At 32.9% G+C, this 19,910-nt stretch overlaps 3 protein-coding genes across 12 annotated transcripts; 2 read left to right on the forward strand and 1 right to left on the reverse strand.

The window, feature by feature from the left end:
- Positions 1–967: 967 nt before the first annotated feature.
- On the forward strand, positions 968–4,023 carry LOC101266503 (microtubule-destabilizing protein 60). The gene is made up of 7 exons (XM_069297003.1): positions 968–1,238; positions 1,927–2,022; positions 2,200–2,241; positions 2,346–2,444; positions 3,235–3,294; positions 3,383–3,477; positions 3,647–4,023. The coding sequence occupies exons 1-7, from the start codon at positions 1,206–1,208 to the stop codon at positions 3,753–3,755; spliced, it is 534 nt and encodes a 177-aa protein (XP_069153104.1). The 5' UTR covers positions 968–1,205; the 3' UTR covers positions 3,756–4,023.
- A 337-nt stretch (positions 4,024–4,360) lies between these two features.
- On the forward strand, positions 4,361–12,487 carry LOC101266210 (pre-mRNA splicing factor SR-like 1). Of its 10 annotated transcripts, none has more exons than XR_011220548.1 (6): positions 4,361–4,499; positions 5,651–6,042; positions 6,915–6,995; positions 7,950–8,002; positions 8,241–8,317; positions 11,313–12,487. XR_011220548.1 is itself a non-coding variant. In XM_069297000.1 (6 exons), exons 2-5 carry the CDS (start codon positions 5,752–5,754, stop codon positions 10,198–10,200), a joined length of 495 nt encoding a protein of 164 aa, XP_069153101.1. In that variant the 5' UTR covers positions 4,365–4,499; positions 5,651–5,751; the 3' UTR covers positions 10,201–10,241; positions 11,313–12,487. The 10 variants fall into 10 exon arrangements, 8 of the variants coding, with proteins under 8 accessions (XP_004236682.2, XP_069153101.1, XP_069153103.1 ...); XR_011220547.1 differs by having other exon boundaries at positions 8,241–8,312; XM_069297000.1 differs by lacking the exon at positions 7,950–8,002 and adding an exon at positions 10,155–10,241 and having other exon boundaries at positions 4,365–4,499.
- Positions 12,488–12,832: 345 nt separating this feature from the next.
- Positions 12,833–18,024, reverse strand: LOC101265912 (transmembrane 9 superfamily member 3). The gene is made up of 7 exons (XM_004236633.5): positions 17,636–18,024; positions 15,971–16,011; positions 15,300–15,885; positions 15,053–15,190; positions 14,732–14,888; positions 13,545–14,029; positions 12,833–13,394 (listed from the first exon to the last, which is right to left on the reverse strand). Exons 1-7 carry the CDS (start codon positions 17,803–17,805, stop codon positions 13,175–13,177), a joined length of 1,797 nt encoding a protein of 598 aa, XP_004236681.1. The 5' UTR covers positions 17,806–18,024; the 3' UTR covers positions 12,833–13,174.
- Positions 18,025–19,910: the final 1,886 nt, after the last annotated feature.

A 19,910-nucleotide genomic window follows, 5' to 3' on the forward strand; every position in this document is an offset into this window, starting at 1 on the left:
AGTATATCTTACTCTCGATCCATATATATATCCCACTTGTCACTTGTGAATTACACTGAAATTGTTGTTATTGTTTTACTAATTGAATAATTGACCACAATTAGTCTAAGCAAAATCTTAATCCCTGCGTTGATTCCTTTTCATAATTACAATTCCACAAACTGATAACACCATCAAATTTGTTAAACAATGTTTAATTAGAACATATATAGATTTTGACTTTTTTTTTTAAAAAAAAACCCATAAATTCTTGCAATACAAGATTCTTGCTTTTGAGTATGGGAAAATAATTTGAAAATAATTTCAGAACAAGGAACAAGAGGACAAAGGTTATAGTTGAACAAAAAATACTCGAGTATTCTTTAATTAAAAATTTTGAATTTGTATATTAAAAATGGAATTCGATTTTTGGGGAGATCTTTATCGCTATAGTGAGACTTTTCCGTGAATATCCCATTAGTTGAGTCAATACTGAAGATCAGGTGAAAATCAAAAAGGAAAACAAAAAACTATGAATATGAAATAATTAGACAAAGTACATATATCATATATAATGTGAGTTCAATAAAAAAAATTTCGCTCGACTCGGTGTTTAATATCACTAAAAACGTCTAAACAAATACAAATATAAATTGCGTAAGACTTATTAAAATGGAACACACTTTTTATTTAAAAAAATTATAAAAAATTTTAACTCAAAACTTCTGGTTAGGGTGAAAAAGTTATATCCATCCAATGAAGATGCTTGGTGATATTTTTTGTAGTCATCTTTAGTGAATTATATTGTCATCATGACCGGACTTGAATGTAATCTATTAATTATATATTATTAATGTTAAAGGAACTTATCATAAAACTTAAGCTATAAGATATGTATGCATGAATAATCATAATTAATTAAGTGAATATTCATCATATCAAGAATTAAACATGAACTATATATGTGCAATTACAAAGTTTAATTTATGATATGAGAGGGAGATTTAATCAGAAAGTTTGGTAGAAAAGAGAAATCACAAATTTTTGAAATAAAAAAAATAACAAAATCTTGTGATTGAGCAACAACAAGTGATTCTGATCCACAGACAAATGCAAATCTCCAAACATTTTTAAATTTTTTTTATTTGTATCACATGTTGTGTTTGTATTATATTATAAATATAGGGTTTCGTTAGAATTAATCATATCCCCTTTAGCTAAACCACATGGAGAGCCCAAACACCAAATCTTCTAAAAAGGTGAGAATTATGATTTTACCAGTTTTTTCAGTACACATGTTTTACTCTTTAGTATGAGTTTTATTATTTTTCGTTTTTCTTTTTAGCGTACGATATTCATATTAATATCTAATTAAGTTGAAGTTAAAACATCACATTTTTTACTGTTTATATGATTTTTTCCCACTGATGTTTAATATTCGTTTTATAAAAGTTTCGACTCATCAAGAATTGCATTGTGTAAGATCCCAATAAAAGAGGAAGCATTTTTTACCACGACTTTTTTTATATATAAAGTCCGAACTTAAGCAATTAAATCGTGAACTTTTTATGTTATTAAAGATTTGAATAATGAAAACAGATGGTGATGGAGTGGGGTGGGGAGTGTTTGATCGAATTAATCAAGTAACTTCTAATTAAAAGTTAAAAAATCTTATTTATCCTATCATAACAGTCGATGATATTCTCAATAATAAATTAAATTAATTGCATACGCAAAAGTCTTTGTTAAAAGAATTACAATATCATATCATTTGTATACACTCGTAAAGATGTTTTATTATCAAGATTATGGAGAGTTACATATAGATAATTTCTAGGATGCGCGCTAAATGACGATATAAAAATATTTTAATTAAACTCATTTACTATATGATTTATAATTCAACTTCCTTTTTTTTTAAAATCTTTTTGATTGTTTAAATTTCAGCTTGGGAGGAGCAGTTCACAATCACCAATTCAATCTCCTGGAAGAACAGTGAGATCAAGTTCTCCTCAATATCAATTGATGAAAAATAATAATGTGGTAATTAATTAACATGACTTTAACTCTAATCCACACACACTACTATAAGACATTACTATTAATTTTTTATGTAATTGAACTTTTTTTTATTGGTAAAAAATCTAGTTTTTTTTTTTTTTTTTAAAAGATGGTTCAACATTTATATAACTTTAAAAATATATATATATTTTTTTGCAGTTGAGATATGAGTCAAAGGAGAAATCAGTTGACAAAAACAAGGTACAATAATGTGTAAGATTAATTAATTAATTAATTGATTGATTTGTTCCCTTCAAAAATTTATTTGAGAGCTAATTAATTAAAATTGGACTTATTTATATTAGGCTCCACAAAAGTCATTAGCAAAGGATAATATAAGACCAGCGGAAATCAAACTTCATACTCAACAAAGAGCAAGAAGACGTGCTTTATTCAATTACTCAGTAAGTGTTTTAATTAATTATAATTAGTGTTTATTCATGTCATTAGAAGTTGTTAATCATGAATTTTGAAACATTTTATTATACTCACTATTATTTAATTTATAATATATATAATAAATGTGATTGTAGTCTTGAAAATTGATTTGATAGTAAACGTCACTATTATGAGATATATGGAAAAAAATTGTATATAATTTTTATTCAAAATATCACACGTGCATGAAAGTGTGTAGTGTGTACAATGTTAGTACTTAGCAGGGTGTGGAAGATTTTGGCGGAAAATTATATTATTTATGCATAATTAAAATAATTTTTTATATATAGCACACATTAATTCTCGTTTTGATTAATTCGTGCATTTACCTTTTTAGATTTTAATTTTTCTTAGTAAAAATTCTAATTCCACTACTGCTCTGTTGGTATATATATTAGATGCAGACAAGCTAGGTTTTGGTCTATGAAAAGGCAACACTTTTTGTAAACTTGTGTTTTTGCCTCTTGAAAATCGCCGTTTTAGCAAGAAGGTCACTCTATAATTTGATCGAAAAGTGTGACATTTGATCGAAGACTATACTTTTTAGTAGTTTAAGCAACGTATTTTTTTCGTATATGATTGAAGCGATGTTATATAGTTATATGATTATTTAAGAAATAATTAAATATTATTTTAATTAGTTGTTTTGAAGAAAATCCCTATATACATTTCTCTAATTTCACTTGCAAGAAAAAAAAAATGAAAACCTTGAATACTAGTATACTATACTCTTACAAAAGAAAATTAAATTCACAGATGGAAACCAAATCTTACTTCATAGAGCAACAGAAGAAAACAGTAGAGAAGGTACAAAAGGTAAGATCATTAATAAATTTATAACATTCACAGTTTTATTATATTATATTATATTATATTATATAATATAAATATTTTCTTTGGACAGATGATAGAAGAAGAAGAAGTTCGTTTGCTAAGAAAAGAAATGATACCAAGAGCTCAATTAATGCCATTTTTTGATAAGCCATTCCTTCCACAAAGGTATGATAATTAAACAAATTAAAGTACAACAATCATATTTTGACGTTTTTTTTGCGATTTTCAGTGTACGTACACACATGTATGTGTTATTACAGTATATATTTTGACACAGTTGATCAAATTTCTGACTTCGCGTCTAACTAAGAATTCGTGTTCTTTTTTACATCAGATCAACAAGGCCATTGACTATTCCAAAAGAACCAAGTTTCATGTTGAATGGCAAATGTTCTAGCTACATGAACTTCTCAATTTTAAACACTATGAAGCAAGTCAAGTGAATAATCATGAAGGCAAAATGAAGCTAGTTTCATAATTGTTAATGTTGTCTATTGTAGATATATATGCTTTCTACAAGTAGTTTTTTTTTTTTTTTGACATCTTCAATTTTTCATTGTTGAATAAAACTTAAAAAGAGTGTTTTGTGACATAAGATTTTTGTAAGTTTGGTTAGGTTATTTTAGATTCTAGCTAAGGGTTAAGATCTACTTAATTGGGTGTACTTTAAATCTTTTGCCATTGTTGTTGAATAAAAAAATGAAAGCCATGTATAGTTTCTTTACATAAAAAAATATTGATTTTTTTTTATTGGTTTCAATTTAGTATTCGATAACTCTATTATTACCTTATTAATTCGGATTTTTAACGTATAAGACTCATTAAAAGGGAAAGCATTTCCTATCTAAATTTTTTCATATTCAAAGTACAGAAAGTAAAAATCCGATATATATATATATATATATATATAATAACTTGAAATCGAACTCTAGTATTTACCATGATATTCGACAATTTCTATAAACTGGGCTGTGATAATAGAAAGCCCATCAGCTTTTCTTGTTCACGAGAAGCCCATTAAGTACTCAGCCCAAAAATAATTTCAATTGGATCTCTCAAAGCCCAATACTAACTTTATCAGTAGCTTTTGTATCCCCTCGATCTCCGGTTCCTCTCTCCTTCTTCTTCTCTTCGTCGTCAATTTTCCATTTTCCCTCATCGATTCTCCGGCGGAAAACCGAAAAAAGGTACGAAAAACTCAAATTTTCCATTTATAGTTTGGTATTTTGAGCTTGAAATCATCAAAATCTTCTTAATTTGAGTTTTAATTGGAATCTAGGGTTTCTAAATGTTCATGTAGAGGTTAGTTTTGAAAGTTAGCTCCTTTATAGTGTTTCTTGATTTGAGTTTGTGTTTTCAAAGTGAATAGGGATGTTTGAAAAATTGGAGTTGTATTTGGCCATGAATACAAATTGGAATTGGAGTTTTTTTTTAAAAAAATTTTGTGAGAAATTTGGAGTGAAAACAGCTTCTTGATTCCAATTAACTGTTTTTATGTAGTTACTTTTCAATTTTTGCATCTGAAATGAAAGAAACTACTTGATGAGGAATGTGTTAGCTTCTTTTTTGTTATTTTTGTAGCCTTCTGTGGCCCACAATAGCCTCTGAGATGGTTTAAAGAAACGTGTTAATGTAGAAAAATCAAACGTGGAAGAAATAGTTGACAACAGAAAAAGATAGGTACTTAATTCCAATACAATAGGAGTCCACTAGTGCAAGTTAATTGAACATCATTTAGATGAGTCGATGGGTGGGCTAGGTGCACCTATGGCTATTACCCAATGGAAAGCTATAAGGTTAGTCTCCCTTGCTCCCTCTCTCCCTCTGAATGAATAAGTAGTGGATCCATAACAACAATAAAGTAATAATTTTGTCCATGTTTGTGGGAAGCACTGCACCGGTATACTTACATTTGGTCTGATGTTTGTCAAGAGTCTATTTATTTTGGCAAGAGATTTGTAGTTGCATATTTTTGTAAGTGTTAGTTTTAGATGCCTTTCAGTTAACTCACTATTTGCCTTGAAAGATGATTGCTTTACTATTAAGATGAACTGGACCTAAATAGAGCTGAATTAATAAAGATGATTCATATAGCTGATCACAATTAAGTGGGATTGACTCTCAGTTGATTGGTTGTATGAATGTGCCAAGCAATAATGATCATTTAGCTGTTCAGACATGGGATGCCTGTGTTAGCACAAACGTGGTTGTATCAGTGAACATTTCTTACAAGTTACAACTAAGTTAATCCAGATCCACTTTGTGGTATCACACTGTTGTTGTTTCAATTCAATCAATGCTGTTATGGTTCTAATTTATTCACTTTTTCTTGTGACAGGTAATTCATAATCTGAACCTAAACCTTTTCCGATATCATTTTTATTGTTGGCCACAGAAGGTAGGAAAAGATAACACTCTGGTGTCCAAGTCACTAAGGGCATGGCTGAGCTTAAGACTTCTGGGAGACCTATAGACCAGTTGTTGGAGAAGGTTCTCTGCATGAACATTCTATCTTCTGATTACTTCAGAGACCTTTTGCGCCTGAAAACTTATCATGAAGTGATTGATGAAATCTATAATCAAGTTGACCATGTGGAACCATGGATGACTGGCAACTGTCGTGGTCCTTCAACAGCCTTCTGCCTTCTCTACAAGTTCTTCACAATGAAACTTACTGTCAAGCAAATGCATGGCCTGTTAAAGCATCCAGATTCTCCTTACATTAGAGCTGTAAGTGGTGTTCTGTATCTTACCCTTTCTCTATAAGATTTGTTGTTTTCTAAGCTGTGAATTGTTTTCCCTCCCCCAATTACTGGCTGTGATTCCCTTGGAATTTTGTATAGATATTTAGGGGATGTTGTTTTTATTTTCAGCTGATGATCATGCCTTCTTAGTAGTAGACTAGTCGTGTGCATATTCTCCCCTTAAAAACCTTTATTCCTTTTTAATTTGATTGGTAAAGACCTAAGGACCATTAATGAAAGTTTAGAGTTTCCGGTGCTGTTGGTTGGCTTGGAAGTTGGTCCAGTTTGTGATGCTATTGTGTTAGAGGTGCCATAATAAAGTGAAAAATGATAAGTAGAGTTGGATAATGAGAACCCTAACCCACAGCTTTTAACCACCTCTAACAGTTTCTTCTATTAAAGGTTTCTATTTGGAAGTGTGGGAGGGAGTCATCCATAGAGTGTGTAATGTGTTTCCAAGTCCAGTCTTCTCTTTACCAGCTATGTTATGTCATACTTTTTCCTCTCTCTATTCTTCTGTGCTAAATGCTGCAGTAAGCGAACACAATTACCTTTTGTTCTTGCTGATGCTTAAATGTTAAGCAAACTGGAACCAACTCCTCTACTTTCTTGTCATTACCTTCACTGTTTTACCAAGTAATGAATCAAATAAGACTTTTGGAATTCCATCTAATGTGCAGCAGTTTCTTTCATGCTCCATTTAAAATAGCACATGTATGAATAGAGAATTCAGTTGCATTCCCAATCAAACTATGTCCCTTCTTCCTCAATTTCATCGGCATTTGTTTTCTTACGTTGTTGTACTTTCATTCTTGAGCCTCTTGCTATGGATTAAATGATTTTGTTATTCTTTTGCAGATTGGGTTCCTTTATCTGAGATATCTTGGTGATTTTAAGACATTATGGGGTTGGTATGAGCCTTACCTCAAAGATGATGAGGTAAAAATGGAATGCTCTACTTCAACTAGATCATTCTATTGTGTTTTCTGGATTCAGATGATGCATTGGTGCATTCTGTTAGGATTCTGGCATTTTGCATACAAACGACATATCTGTCAATTCTGATCATTTCCACGCTATAGATTTGTTTGCAAGTTTGACTATTTTCATCAATTTCGTGGAATATAGTGTTTGAATGAGAGGTGAAATCATTTGTTACTGTTCTCTTGTCTCGTCAATCTGCTCAAAACATTGCCTCTATAATTAATTTTCTGGCCCTCCGGAAACAATAATGTTTTTCCTCTCTGCTTTCGTTCTTTTAAAACTAGCTGATCTGTTTTAAGTCGGTTCTTTTAAAAAAAATCTTGATGGTCTCCTTTGAATCACCACATAACTGTTTCTACTGCAAGAACTCACTTTCCAATAGCTTTAGTGGTAGAATTGTCCTTCTTTCTCTTTTCTATAGCCTGTTTGACCAAAGCTTCCTGAATCTGCTTATTTTGAGAAGTGCTATTGTCAGAAGTGATTCTCAGAAAAGTACTTCTGAAGAGTAGCATTTTGTGTTTGGCCAATCGATTCCGAAAGCACTTCTGCTAATATTATAGCTGTACTTTGTGTTTGGCCAATGTTCCAAAAGTGCTTTTGGTGAAAGCTACTTTTTTTAGATTTTAAAAAATAGCTTCTGCGAGTACTCAAAAACACTTTTTATCCCTAGAAGCTTGGACAAACACTTCAAATTTCTAAAATAAGCACTTTTGGCTTCCCAGTAGCTTGGCCAAACAGGTTATAAGTATGCATAGAACCACGTCAATCTCAGCTATACTTCTGAAATATTGATCTTGATTGGGTGCCATAAGTATTGCATTTTTTTTCCGAAACTGGTAAAATATGTGCCGCAAATATTACATGATCTGTGCATACTTTATGCTATGATTCTCACGCCTTATGCCTTAGGATGCAAGGACCACTCTTGCTTGAAGGTGCATGGACATGATTTTTTTTTGCAGGTGAACTGATTTTCATATTTGTATGGTGGTATACTTCTGATATTTTACCTTTTGCTCTTTATTTTTCTACAGTTCCCGTCCTCTATTCCTTCTTTTCCTGTGAACTGGGGTTTTGAAGCAGTGGGAGCCTTTTCAGTAGTTTAAGTAGCATCTAAGAAAACTGAGCCGTTATGTCTTTAGTCTGTTTGCCTACTCTTGGTCTGAGGGGCTCATTCTGATTATTAACTATTTATTTCAGGAATTCTCTCCTGGATCCAGTGGGCAAATGACCACAATGGGTGTATATGTGCGTGACTTATTTCTCGGGCAGGTAAGGTGCCACCTCTAAAACCCACTTTTAGAGAATATTTAGCTGTGATGCAATAAATATACTCTTATGATGTTTCTTATGCATGCTGATCTCTGAGGTTTCTGTTTTGCCTCTATGTTGTTTGCCAACTTTACAAAGTAGAACATGACTGTAGCTTAGTCAATACTCAATAGTGAATTAGTTTCTTCAAAGGAGTTGGACAGTAGATAATTCTTTGAACTCTTGCTCTGGAATATGTGTGCTTTTAACTACTGAATGAAAAGACAATTGTATGATAGTTTTGTCCAATTGTTTCTGTGACTGTAATTATGAATATGTGCTTATCATCATCACATACAAAAATATTATTAAATGTAGGAAGTTCGGAAGTGCTAAGTTTGGATTACCATTTTGCCCCTACACTGAATTTGAAAGTATCTAATTTTTTTTTAAACGGGTAACTTGTATTCCTCAGCATTATGGGCTATGCTGGCCACCTCCAAAAAGTATCAACAGAGAAGAGAAAAAAAGAAAAAAAGAAAAAGAAATACTTACAAAGAACCTACGAAATCAACTACTTGTATCCCCCCCCTTCTATATTTTGTTCTTTACACCAAAAACCTGAGGAAGTAATTACTTTCCATTTGATCTTCTGTATTGAGCATTCTTTTCCTTCAAAAATGCTCTGATTCCTTTCCTTCCAGATATTACACTAGATACAAGCAGGTATTGTCCTCCATCACTTCTTCTGACTCTTGCAAGCCCCCCTCCTCTGATCATATTAAATAATAATCATATTATACTAATACTAAATATCATATTACATACCTCTCATCTGAACATTATTATTATGATGATGATAGTTTTGTACTAAATAGTAAATTTTACATGATAAATAAAGCAATTAAATAAGATGCTACTAGAGTGAATTTCTTTATCTATCATTTGCTGCAAGTTCTCCCTCTGTTCCTATTTATAGTCGTCCTTGCTAATAACAATTGTTCCTTAATATTTGTTATTTCACCAAATCAATGCATAAATAATGCTTTTCTTCCTATTTTATGCTTGAGAGTCATTAGCCTTGAAAATATGAATTTGACCAACATAGAAAAACTAAATAATTTGTTCATGTTTATTGGTCAAATTAATTAATCAAAATAAACAAATTCATGTTCATTAATGGAAAATTTGACTTCAACAGAACACTAAATAAGTTTACAATGGTAAACTTAGTTTAGTAAGGAAAGTGAAATCTAGACAGAGGGAGTATTATTTGAATAATTCATTTTCTTCCGTTTCTTTTGTCTTTGTAGTTAATTCAAATGTACAATTTATGTCTATTATTTGTTATTTAATTGTCAATTATAAAAAGGAAAGGAAAGAAACAAAAATGTGGCCCTCCTTGTTCCTTAAAAAGAGAAGTCCCATTACGTTCTTAGAAACAGCTCAATTATTAAAAAAGGGTTTACTTTGCCTTCATTTAACAACTTTTAATTAAAATAATTCTTGCATACATTTTGAAAATGTAAAGTTGTTTTATGAGAATATAAACATTATCCTATTTATCATACGCTATTAAATATGAAGTCATCAGAATTTTGCTATAAATATGGAATTGTTGATTAGTTAATTTTTAATATAAAAGGAGTGAATTAGATATATGGCGTAAAGAACAAGAAAGTGTTAATTCTTTATCAGTTTGCGATAATAACTAATTCAATTATTAGTATTCATATATTTCATAGTTATCTCCCTTTGTTGAGAAATATGTGAATTGTGTCATGGTTGCAAAATGAAAATTATCTTCAAATATGGAATTGTCAGTGATTTTTTACTTTTCATATCACCATCTCTTTGTTTTAGGAACAACTACTTAAACCTCTCCCAATGCTATCAAATTGTTGGGTGAATTAAAAAAGTACTGTTTTTCAAGTACTTTATTCTATTCATGTAAGTGATTGTTCTGCTTTAAATTGATAACGATATTTCTTTGCATATGTTTAAAGTCGATATGATATTCTTCTTATAAATTACAGAAAACAAAACCTTATTTTCAATCTGAATGTCATTTGATATTTCTATATTATTGAGGCATTTGTTTGGTCTTTCAACTTCATTAGGCTATGATCTGAGAGATACAACAGAACGTGTAGCAAGTTGGACGTCTTTATTTTATTTAACAAGGAAGATGAATTCATAATGTTATAAATACACGTATGACTTCAACAATTGTATGAGAATGACCAAGTTTGATTACCTTATATTTATTAACAAAATTCATTTGATCCGAGATTTCGTGGTTTCTTATAAATTATCTTTGGAAGGTTAATTTGGTTCATTACTTTGACTTCAACAATTGTATGAGAATGACTAGGTTTGATTACCTTATTTTTATATTAACAGATTCATTTGATTTGAGATTTCCGTGGTTTCTTATAAATTAGCTTTGGAAGGTTAATTTGGTTCATTACTTTAAAGTTGTATGTACACATGATTTAAGATTATAATACAATTTCACGCCTATTTTTAAAGTAAGAAGATAGAAATATAGATCTATCGAGGTTTTAAGTTGGTGTCACATTTTAAAATAATATTTATGTGATTTTATAGAAGTTTTACTTATACACGCAACCCGTGTGCCCAGAGACTAATATTTGATAAAACCATCTGATTCTTTCATGTTATTGTTTCCTTAATTTCGAATTGTGCAGTCTACATTTTCCGATTATGATGATTATTTAATGTAACTTGTGCTCGGCCTGACCCTTTATTGGAAGATCTATCATTTGTCACAGCACATATGAGCTTGTATGGGTACTTCACATTTATCATTTATGTCATTGACTTGCTAGTAAGGAAGCCTTTCTCGGAGGGAGGGGACAAGACTTATGCTTTGGTGGATCGGTGTCTTCTCTTTCCGTTCATATGCATCAATTACTACCTGAGACTTTCTTGGATAGTGCTATCATTGTATTTCATACCTGTTCGCATGATTTACTTGAACATCTTTCTTTATTGCAGTATTATTTTGACACACTACTACCCCGCATTCCTGTTCCTGTCGTGCGGACAGCAGTTGCCAGTCTCGAAAAAATGAATCTGCCGACCAAACTTTCTGGGTCGATTGGGGATTCTAGTCGTGGATCTGAGGAAACTTCTCGCCGGCCACCTTCTGTCAAAGCTTCCCTTTCAGTGTCCTTTGGTCAGCGGGCACCTCATCGTGCATCAACTAGAGATTCATCTCCCATCCGAAGAACAATTGCACCACCATCCTATGATAAGGATGGTGCAAATGGTTCAAGACGTTCCCCCAGCATGCGCCGGAGTCAAAGCCGTGATTTATCTGACCGGGAAAATTCTGAAAGGGACAGGGGCCGGGACCGGGACAGGGACAGGGACAGGGACAGGGACAGGGACAGGGAAAGAACTAGGGACAGAGAACGTGATAGGGATAGGGATAGGGATAGGTATAGGGACCAGGAAAGAGAAAGGGATAGGGGCAGGGATCGGGATAGAGATAGAAGGTATGATAACGAAAGAGATCGTGAAAGGGACAGAGACAGGAGGCATGATTATGACAGAGACCGGGGAAGGGATAGAGACAGGAGGTATGACTATGATCGAAGGTCAATTGAGAGAAGCAGAAGAGACTATGACAGGAGCAGGAGGCGTAGTAGGAGTAGAAGCCACAGCCGAAGCTTGCATGATCAAGGTACAAGGCTTGACCAGCAGCGAACTCCACCTAGGGATGAGAGCAAGGAGAAGAAGGCTGCATCTAGCAATCTGGCCAAGCTTAAAGATCTATATGGCGACTTCGGCAATAAAAAGGAGAACATAGGTGATGACAGGGCTCCAAATAGGGATACTAGTACTGAGGAGGTTATCAGACTTGGTGGTTCTACATGGAGGTAGTTGGTTACATTTACGTTTTGTAAGAGTTTGGATACTCTCACTGTCTCACCTTCTCAGAAGAGCACATTGACAGCTAGCCTTTTGTTGAAAGGGAATATGCAAACTGATAGCTGCAGAGAGGAGATGCTGTTTCATGTTTTCTGCAGTCGGCAGAGCTGCTTGTAAACTGGATTTCCTTTACTATTATTTTAGACTTGTGTTACAATATTGGATGGATTTCAATTGTCCCTTTGTTTGTTAAAACATTATTACTACTTAAAGCAATTGACAAACTTATAAGACAATCATCATTGCAGGATTTGATATATTCTATATGCTTTGCTTATCCTTTGTGTTTTGTATTGATTGGCAAGTTACTTATTATCTCCTAGTCTGAATATTGATTTGCGTTAGTCTTAAAGAATCCTGATATGAAATGCCAGGATGGAGATGGATCCAATGTATTATTAATCTGGACCTTATCCTCTCAGTTGTCTGATTAGACATCATTTTTGAAGTCTTTAATGTCGGAGAAATGAAAAACTTAAGCCCTGTTATGTCACAATGGAAAAAATGTGACATTTGTCCGTAAAGATGCAAGAGAAAAGCTTTTAGAAACAAAAAATAATACGTTGAAGTTGAAAGCGAGATTTAGAACATAAAATAAATGAATGACACATTTTTGATACAATCTTCTGGAACTTGGGACCAGTACAATTTATAGCTCAAAGTTTGTCCAATGCAGTAAAAAGGAATAATACTAGACAAGATTAGGATAATTGTGTTGCAATATGGAACAGAAACTCTAATATACCCCTATTAATCGATATAAATTGCTGAGATGTAAATGAAAAATGGCAAAAAGTTCTTAACTTTCCGGTGTAAGATAATACATGCTTCATCATTCTCAAGAGATCCTACAAGGTCTTCTGGGATACCACATTGCCCTACCACATCTGTAAAGCATTCTGTACGACCGTCGTACTAGCTTCCTACTCGCACTTGATTGACCGGTATATATGACGGACAAAAAATAGGGCTGCACGGAAACCCACAGTCCCCAGCATGAGGAAGAAACCATAGCAGATGCAAGCCATGTATCCAAAGAAGAATGAGGTTTGCATGAAGCCAGACATATCGGAACGGGCATAATAGTAATACAAGCAGTAGCCATAGATGAAAAGTCCAGTCGATCCACCACAAAGGAAAGCCCTATTCAGATCAAACATATATACAATCACTACTATGAACTGGTAAATGTATTTTAACATAATCACAAAATGTTTCTCAAATTGCTTAAATGCATAGATTATTCATAAGAAAGATCAAGGAACAGTGACACAAGTAAAATGATAGACTTACCTCCACCACCATTCATGATCTTCAGCAGCAAGTTGAAAGTATGTCAAGGCCACGGTAATAAAAGCAGTCACAATTATAAGAATGATGAAGACTATAAATAAGATGCTGTATATGGTGTAAATTCTGTGACCCCAAACACTTGCAAATATATAGTAAAGTTCGATATATATGGCACTGAAAGGCAAAAACCCAGCCATTGCCATCTGAGGTAGAGTTCCGCGGTACCAAGGTAATGGTGGGATCTCTCTTGGGTATTTGGTGGTTCGACAAGGAGCTTGGAACTCAGCCCTGCTGTTCTTTCCAGCTATCCCTCCCAATACAAGTAAAGGTGATGTCACAAGAGCCCATATGAGAAAGATGACCACAATGGTTCCAAAAGGCAGTGCAGCAGTAGCACTGTATGCAATTGCTACGCTGTTAAGGAAACAGAACGTGAGAAACAGGGGTCCACAAAACAAGGCTCCGGTCAATATCAAATTCCTGACCTGCAGGGAAGAAATGAAATCTAATGATTAAGCTTGCTCGGGCAACAGTGAACTAAACAAACACAGAAACAAATATTTGATGGCATAGACAAACCGAAAAAGAATGAAGCATGAAATATATTTTGGCCTTGACCTTTAAAAGATGAAGTTAATTGTATGACAGAATAAAGATATACTGCTTTTCTAAATACCAACTTGGCTTCCTTAATGTTCTGTCCAGAAGGAATAAGCAACAAATCATCTACCATACAGAACATCACACACGACACACCTAAATCAAGGAAAAAGAACAGAACTCTATGAGCAGCTTGTTTTGCCTGCTTGAATAGGATTTTTGAGTAACCAAGTTCTGGTTTTTCATTTGCTTAGCAAAAGAGCAAGGGAATAGCAGATGAACAGTCTAAATCCTTAATATAGAGGGTCAAAGTTATGTTATGCCATCAGAGTATGTGCCTTTCAGCAAACAAATGATTTGACTTACTATTTACAAACCTTCAATTTTCAGTGTCCTAAGAAAATGATAGAGAAAATACTCCACGGAAGCTTGTTATTGGGAAAAAAAATAATCAAAGCATTTTCCCTTCTTATGGGATGACAGCAAGCAAATATTCAGAATTAGGGGTTTTGACGTTAGTAAGGTAGATAAAATTCTCAAACTATATTCAACTGGAAATGCAATATAACAGAGAGAAGAAAACAAACCCAGTTTGTCCCTTCTAGCTGGCAATAGAAAGAGGCAGCAGTATAGCCTGCAATACCAGATGTGAGAGCATATATGACGACCAGTGCCGTGAATAAAGCTCCACGGTTGTATGGATAGAAAACACCAACAAGTGAGAGAAGGAAAATAAAGATGGTCCTACAAAGTGAAAGGAAAACAGTGTTAACAAAGGCATGCTTGAGACGACAAATTTCCTAATTACCAAGCAAGAAGCTGTCAGATTAAACCCACATTGAACAGAATTTTTTAATATTCTACTGAAAATTTACTTTTCCAGAGTAAACCATTCAGAAAATACTTACAATGTGAATAACTGTGTGCCACTCCCAAGTGCTGCAGCCATCAAGGATTTGTGACTTGGGTACCTAAACACATCACCATGGATGTATTTCCACCCAGTTTCTTCTTGGTCATCAGCCGCCTCCTCATCATGTGCATACCTTAATAAAAAAAAAATATGAATGATATTTGAGCCAAAGACTAAGACAATTTTGTACCAAAAAACCAACAAAAGTACATAACAAGCAAAATAACAAAATTACTACATACTTGACAAAGTCATTCTTAAGGACCCGCATAAGAATTGTGGCAAGAAAACCAGTTAAGAGAAGAACTGTCACACAAGAATTGATAATTGAGAACCAATGGATTTCCAAGTGATGCGGCAACGAGGAAGACTGTGAGTACTTCTCCATCCTCTTATCAAAAGGTGTTTTTGTCTCTTTCCATTTTACAGTATACATGAAGTCAACATCAACCTCCTTATCCTCTGTAATATCTACCAGGGCATTAGGATCAGTTCGTGCATTGATCTCAATCACACGATCATCATTGTAAAAGATCTCAAAATGAAGATGTTTAAACAAGTAGTATTTGTACTCGCTGGGGTCAGACTTTCCTTCCTTATCAACTTTCCCTAAGAAACCCCAAATGGGCAGGTCATCGTAATACATTTGGAAGTAGTAGTCTTTAGCAACAGCGCTGCGGAATTGAGAAACTTCTTCCTTGGACAACTTCTTCTTGCAAACTATTTCTGAGTCCTTATCATACAAAAAGTCAAGCTTGTAAGGGGCACTGACCAATCGGTCACCATTCAAGACCTCACCAAGGGCTTCCTTCTTCTCTTTTACATGATCTGCAAGAGCATCCCTTGGTAAATTGGAACTTAAAAATCTACAGGGTAACTGAAGAAAGGAAACTTACGAACAATAGTTACATACCTGGAGTACAAAAAGGAAGGTCAAAGAAGCGGTATGTTTCACTGGAAGGATAATCCAAAACATAACAAGCCATCAGTTATTACCCAGATAATTTTAAAAAAATACAGAACTGAGACATGTTCATAAGAGACACATGCAGAGCCATAGGTAACTACCATTTGTCTCCAATGAGAACATCAAAACTTGTGGGGAAAAAGGACATGGCAAATTCAATGTTTCCTGATTATACTTCTTTATCACCCATCTGTTACAAGGCATGGGAAGTAGTGACTGTTTAGGGGATTCAGCATCAACTACTTGTACAAATTATGTGGTGGAAAAAGTTACTATGAGTATATTGCTCTACATTTTATGATCTTCTCTTTTCATATGCATCAACATGTTCGCTCAAATTTAAATAACAAGAGCTTGCTACGCACACGGAAATTATACCATCTAAGCCTCAACATTTGCAAATTAGATTTGTATCAACTAGCTTATTTACCGGGCTGTAGGTGACGAGTATGGCACTTAGAAGAGAGTAACAAGAGCTAGGCTTTGCAAATCGGAAAGAAAAAACAGATAGCTTCTAGCTTATCATGTCAGATAGAATACAGTACTAACTCAGCTTCACACATCGTAAATGTTCATCACACCCTTATTCGTAAAGCTCTAGTTAAACTTAAAGAACTCCACTTTAATTAAGTATATCAATACCAAATATTTCTTAGTCCCGACACAGAAATGCAATCATAGCAATAAGAGATGTCATTTCACCAAATCTTAGCTCTTTCTACATTATACAATAAGCAGATCAGCTCAGACACTGGCATCAACGTATTTCAACAGAAATCTTTCATTGACAACTCTTTGAGCACAACGAAATCAACACTACCACATTTCAACCAGAAAGCAGATAGCTTCTAGCTTGATCTAGAGAGATAGAATACTGTTTTAACTCAGCTTCACACAGTGTAAGTGTTCAAAACCCCTAATCTCACCCATATTCCATCATGAACATACAAAGCTCTAATTAGACTAAAAGAACTCCCGGCAAAAGACTTAATTAAAGCCTTTCTACAGAAAAATGGAATCATAGCAATAGAGATCTCAATTTCACCAAATCTAGTTTTTTTCTACATTGTAAAATACATATGTCAACTTAGACACCGGCATCAATGTATTTGAACAAAAATCTTACATTTTATAACCACCACAACAACAACACTACCACATTTCAACGAGAACTCTCACATCTGCTAGCTTGATTAAGCTAGATAGAATACACTGTTAACTGAGTTCCACACGTAGTAAATGTTCACAATCCCTAAATCTCACCCTTATTCCATATCACGAACATACATATCTCTAATTAGACTAAAAGAACTCTTAGTCTTATCAACACTGTATTCATAGCAATAAGAGATCTCAAATTCATCAAATCTCAACTCTTTCTACACTGTAGAACAAGTAAGTCAGCTCAACACACCAGCAATCAACACAGTTCAACAAAAATCTCTCATTTTCATAACCACCGACAACTTTCCGAACACAAAAACCCACATTTCCACGAGAAATCACTTTAGTTTTTTCTAGCAAGAGAAACACACAAATGTACAATTCAGCATCACAATTTTAAAAAAGCAAGAGATCTAACGGCAATATAGTAATTAGCTAATAAATTACCTCGGATTATGGAACGGACCGACTTTGTTAGCATAAAGTGGAACCTGATCTCCGGATTTATACTTATGATCGGAACCGTCTGATCTCGCCGGCGATGCATAGCAGATGATTAGCAAAACGACGACGTACAACGCCATCTTCTCCATTTCCTTCACGAATTTTGTGCACATCAATGTTGTATATATGAATTTTGTAGGGGTAGGGGTAGGGGGTTTAGAGGGGGTGGGGGTGTGAGCACAGATCTCGATTTCCCTGAGAAATGAAATGGGGAAATAGATATGGAGGAGGAGAGGGAGTTGGATTTTACTTCACGCGCTTTTTGTAGAGGGTGAACCTCAAACAAAACGTCGACTTTTGAACGGATGTTAGGAAGGAGAACATGACTCGTCAACTTATGTATTATAATAATGACCGAAATTTATTTTAGATCTGTTTCATTACGTTAGATTTTGAAGTTAAATTTAAATTTTACCGTTAAATTTTGAATTTATTTTTTTAAAAAATTTGTTGTGATTTTTGACTCTAAATATTAAAAGAGGTTATTAAATTACACATAATATTATTTCAATTTAATCAGAATATGTTATTAAAGTAAGAGGGCATGATTGCATGAAGATCGTGATTAAAGTAAAAGGTTAGTGAGCAATTGAGTTTTAGTTTGGCAAAAGAGCGTGAGAGCTTATGCATGAAATTTTTATTTAGTTGCCGTATTAATTTGGTTTTGTTATTGTTTCTTTTTTTTTGGGATGTTTTGTATTATTTTATTTGATATGTGTTTTTTTTATTTTTGGAAGTTTTTTTTAATACTTTGATTTGTTGTATTTGCATCGAGAGTTTTGTGCAAGATTTTCTATCTTTATGAGGTAGATATAATGTCTGTATACACTTTATTTATGAAATTAATATATCAGGTATAATTTTGTTGAAGTTGTATTTGAATATATACATACTTGGAAAAAATAAATTTTACGCAAAAATAAAATTTCTCTCAAAAGTTGATTAGTTTTGAAGACAAATTTTCAAAATAAAACATCAAAATATATAATCAAACGTTAATTTAATTTTAGATCTTCCTCTTTAATGACTGTATTATACAATGTGATCTTAGATTAATTAGTATAATGAGTACGAAAATAGAATAATTTATACCATTTTTTGTTTTTAAAATATAATACGATATCCATACTATATTTTATTTTATTTACTTACAGAAAAATTGAGTTTCTGTAAAAAAAAAAAAGTCATTCTCCGTGCTGGAATTTTTTTTACAAACATGAAGCATTTTGCTCTAGTAGGATTTAGCTCTTTTTGATCCCATTTAGATTAGTGACTTTCATTTTTCAAACTTGTAATTTATAGATAAACAAAAATAATAGAGTTAGCTTAGCTCAAAAACACCCCTTAAAAAATAACTTTGCTAGAATTAATTTCATAATTTTTTTAAAAGAAAACAATACATTTATAGTCAAACACAATTTTTTTTTTAAATATTTCTCAACAAATAAACAACATAAAACTCGTTCTGTGAATATATATACACACACATTTAAGAAACATACTTTGAATCTAACTTGCTAATGAATGATAACTAATTAGGCTATGAATTTTGTAGATATCACTAATTAAGTTAGAAAACAAATGATTAATTTACCTCAATTGAAGTTTCAAGTTCATTATTCTTTCACTAATATCCCAAGTTTATTCGTTATATACATTAGACCAATGAATATATAATCATTTAAACATGGCTAAATATATATTAATTCTTAATTTTATAGATAACTTACTTTATTTGGTGTAAACGGTAAATGAATATGAATATAAATACCAATATAAAGGATGTTATTATTAAGAATGACATGTTTTTAATATGTCACAAAAAATGATCAATTTATATTAAAGGATTAATTTGGATTCCTTAGAATTAATCTAGATTTGTTGTGAGATTATTAAAACGAGAATGCTTTCGGTTAAGATTTTCTTTATTTGCAAGTTTTGAAGGATAATGTATTTCGTCAATGCATCATATCGCTACATATATTTTCTATTTAATTATGGTAATAACCATTGGTATTTAATTTAATTTTTATTTTGTGAAAAAAATATGAATATTTTATTGTTAAATCAAATGCGATTACAATTCTGTTCCTTCCTTGATTCTTCTCTCGTAAAATATTTATTCATAATTCGAGGGCAATTTGTGACGTATTAATCGACCTAGGATGATTTGAGCTTTATCTATGTAATTTGAGGGAGGTTAGTGGCATATTGTTCA

The sequence above is a fragment of the Solanum lycopersicum genome, chromosome 4, assembly GCF_036512215.1.
Source record: "Solanum lycopersicum chromosome 4, SLM_r2.1".
NCBI lineage: Eukaryota > Viridiplantae > Streptophyta > Magnoliopsida > Solanales > Solanaceae > Solanum > Solanum lycopersicum.

Coding starts and splice junctions, on each gene's coding strand:
- LOC101266503 (XM_069297003.1), top strand. CDS start 1,206: ATGGAGAGCCCAAACACCAAATCTTCTAAAAAG. Junction 2,023..2,199: donor TGATGAAAAATAATAATGTG/GTAATTAATTAA, acceptor ATTTTTTTGCAG/TTGAGATATGAGTCAAAGGA. Junction 3,295..3,382: donor CAGTAGAGAAGGTACAAAAG/GTAAGATCATTA, acceptor TTCTTTGGACAG/ATGATAGAAGAAGAAGAAGT.
- LOC101266210 (XM_004236634.4), top strand. CDS start 5,752: ATGGCTGAGCTTAAGACTTCTGGGAGACCTATAGACCAGTTGTTGGAG. Junction 6,996..8,240: donor CTTACCTCAAAGATGATGAG/GTAAAAATGGAA, acceptor TATTTATTTCAG/GAATTCTCTCCTGGATCCAG. Junction 8,313..11,312: donor GTGACTTATTTCTCGGGCAG/GTAAGGTGCCAC, acceptor TCTTTATTGCAG/TATTATTTTGACACACTACT.
- LOC101265912 (XM_004236633.5), bottom strand. CDS start 17,805: ATGTGCACAAAATTCGTGAAGGAAATGGAGAAGATGGCGTTGTACGTC. Junction 15,886..15,970: donor CCTTCCTTTTTGTACTCCAG/GTATGTAACTAT, acceptor ATGCTCTTGCAG/ATCATGTAAAAGAGAAGAAG. Junction 14,889..15,052: donor GGCACACAGTTATTCACATT/GTAAGTATTTTC, acceptor TTCACTTTGTAG/GACCATCTTTATTTTCCTTC.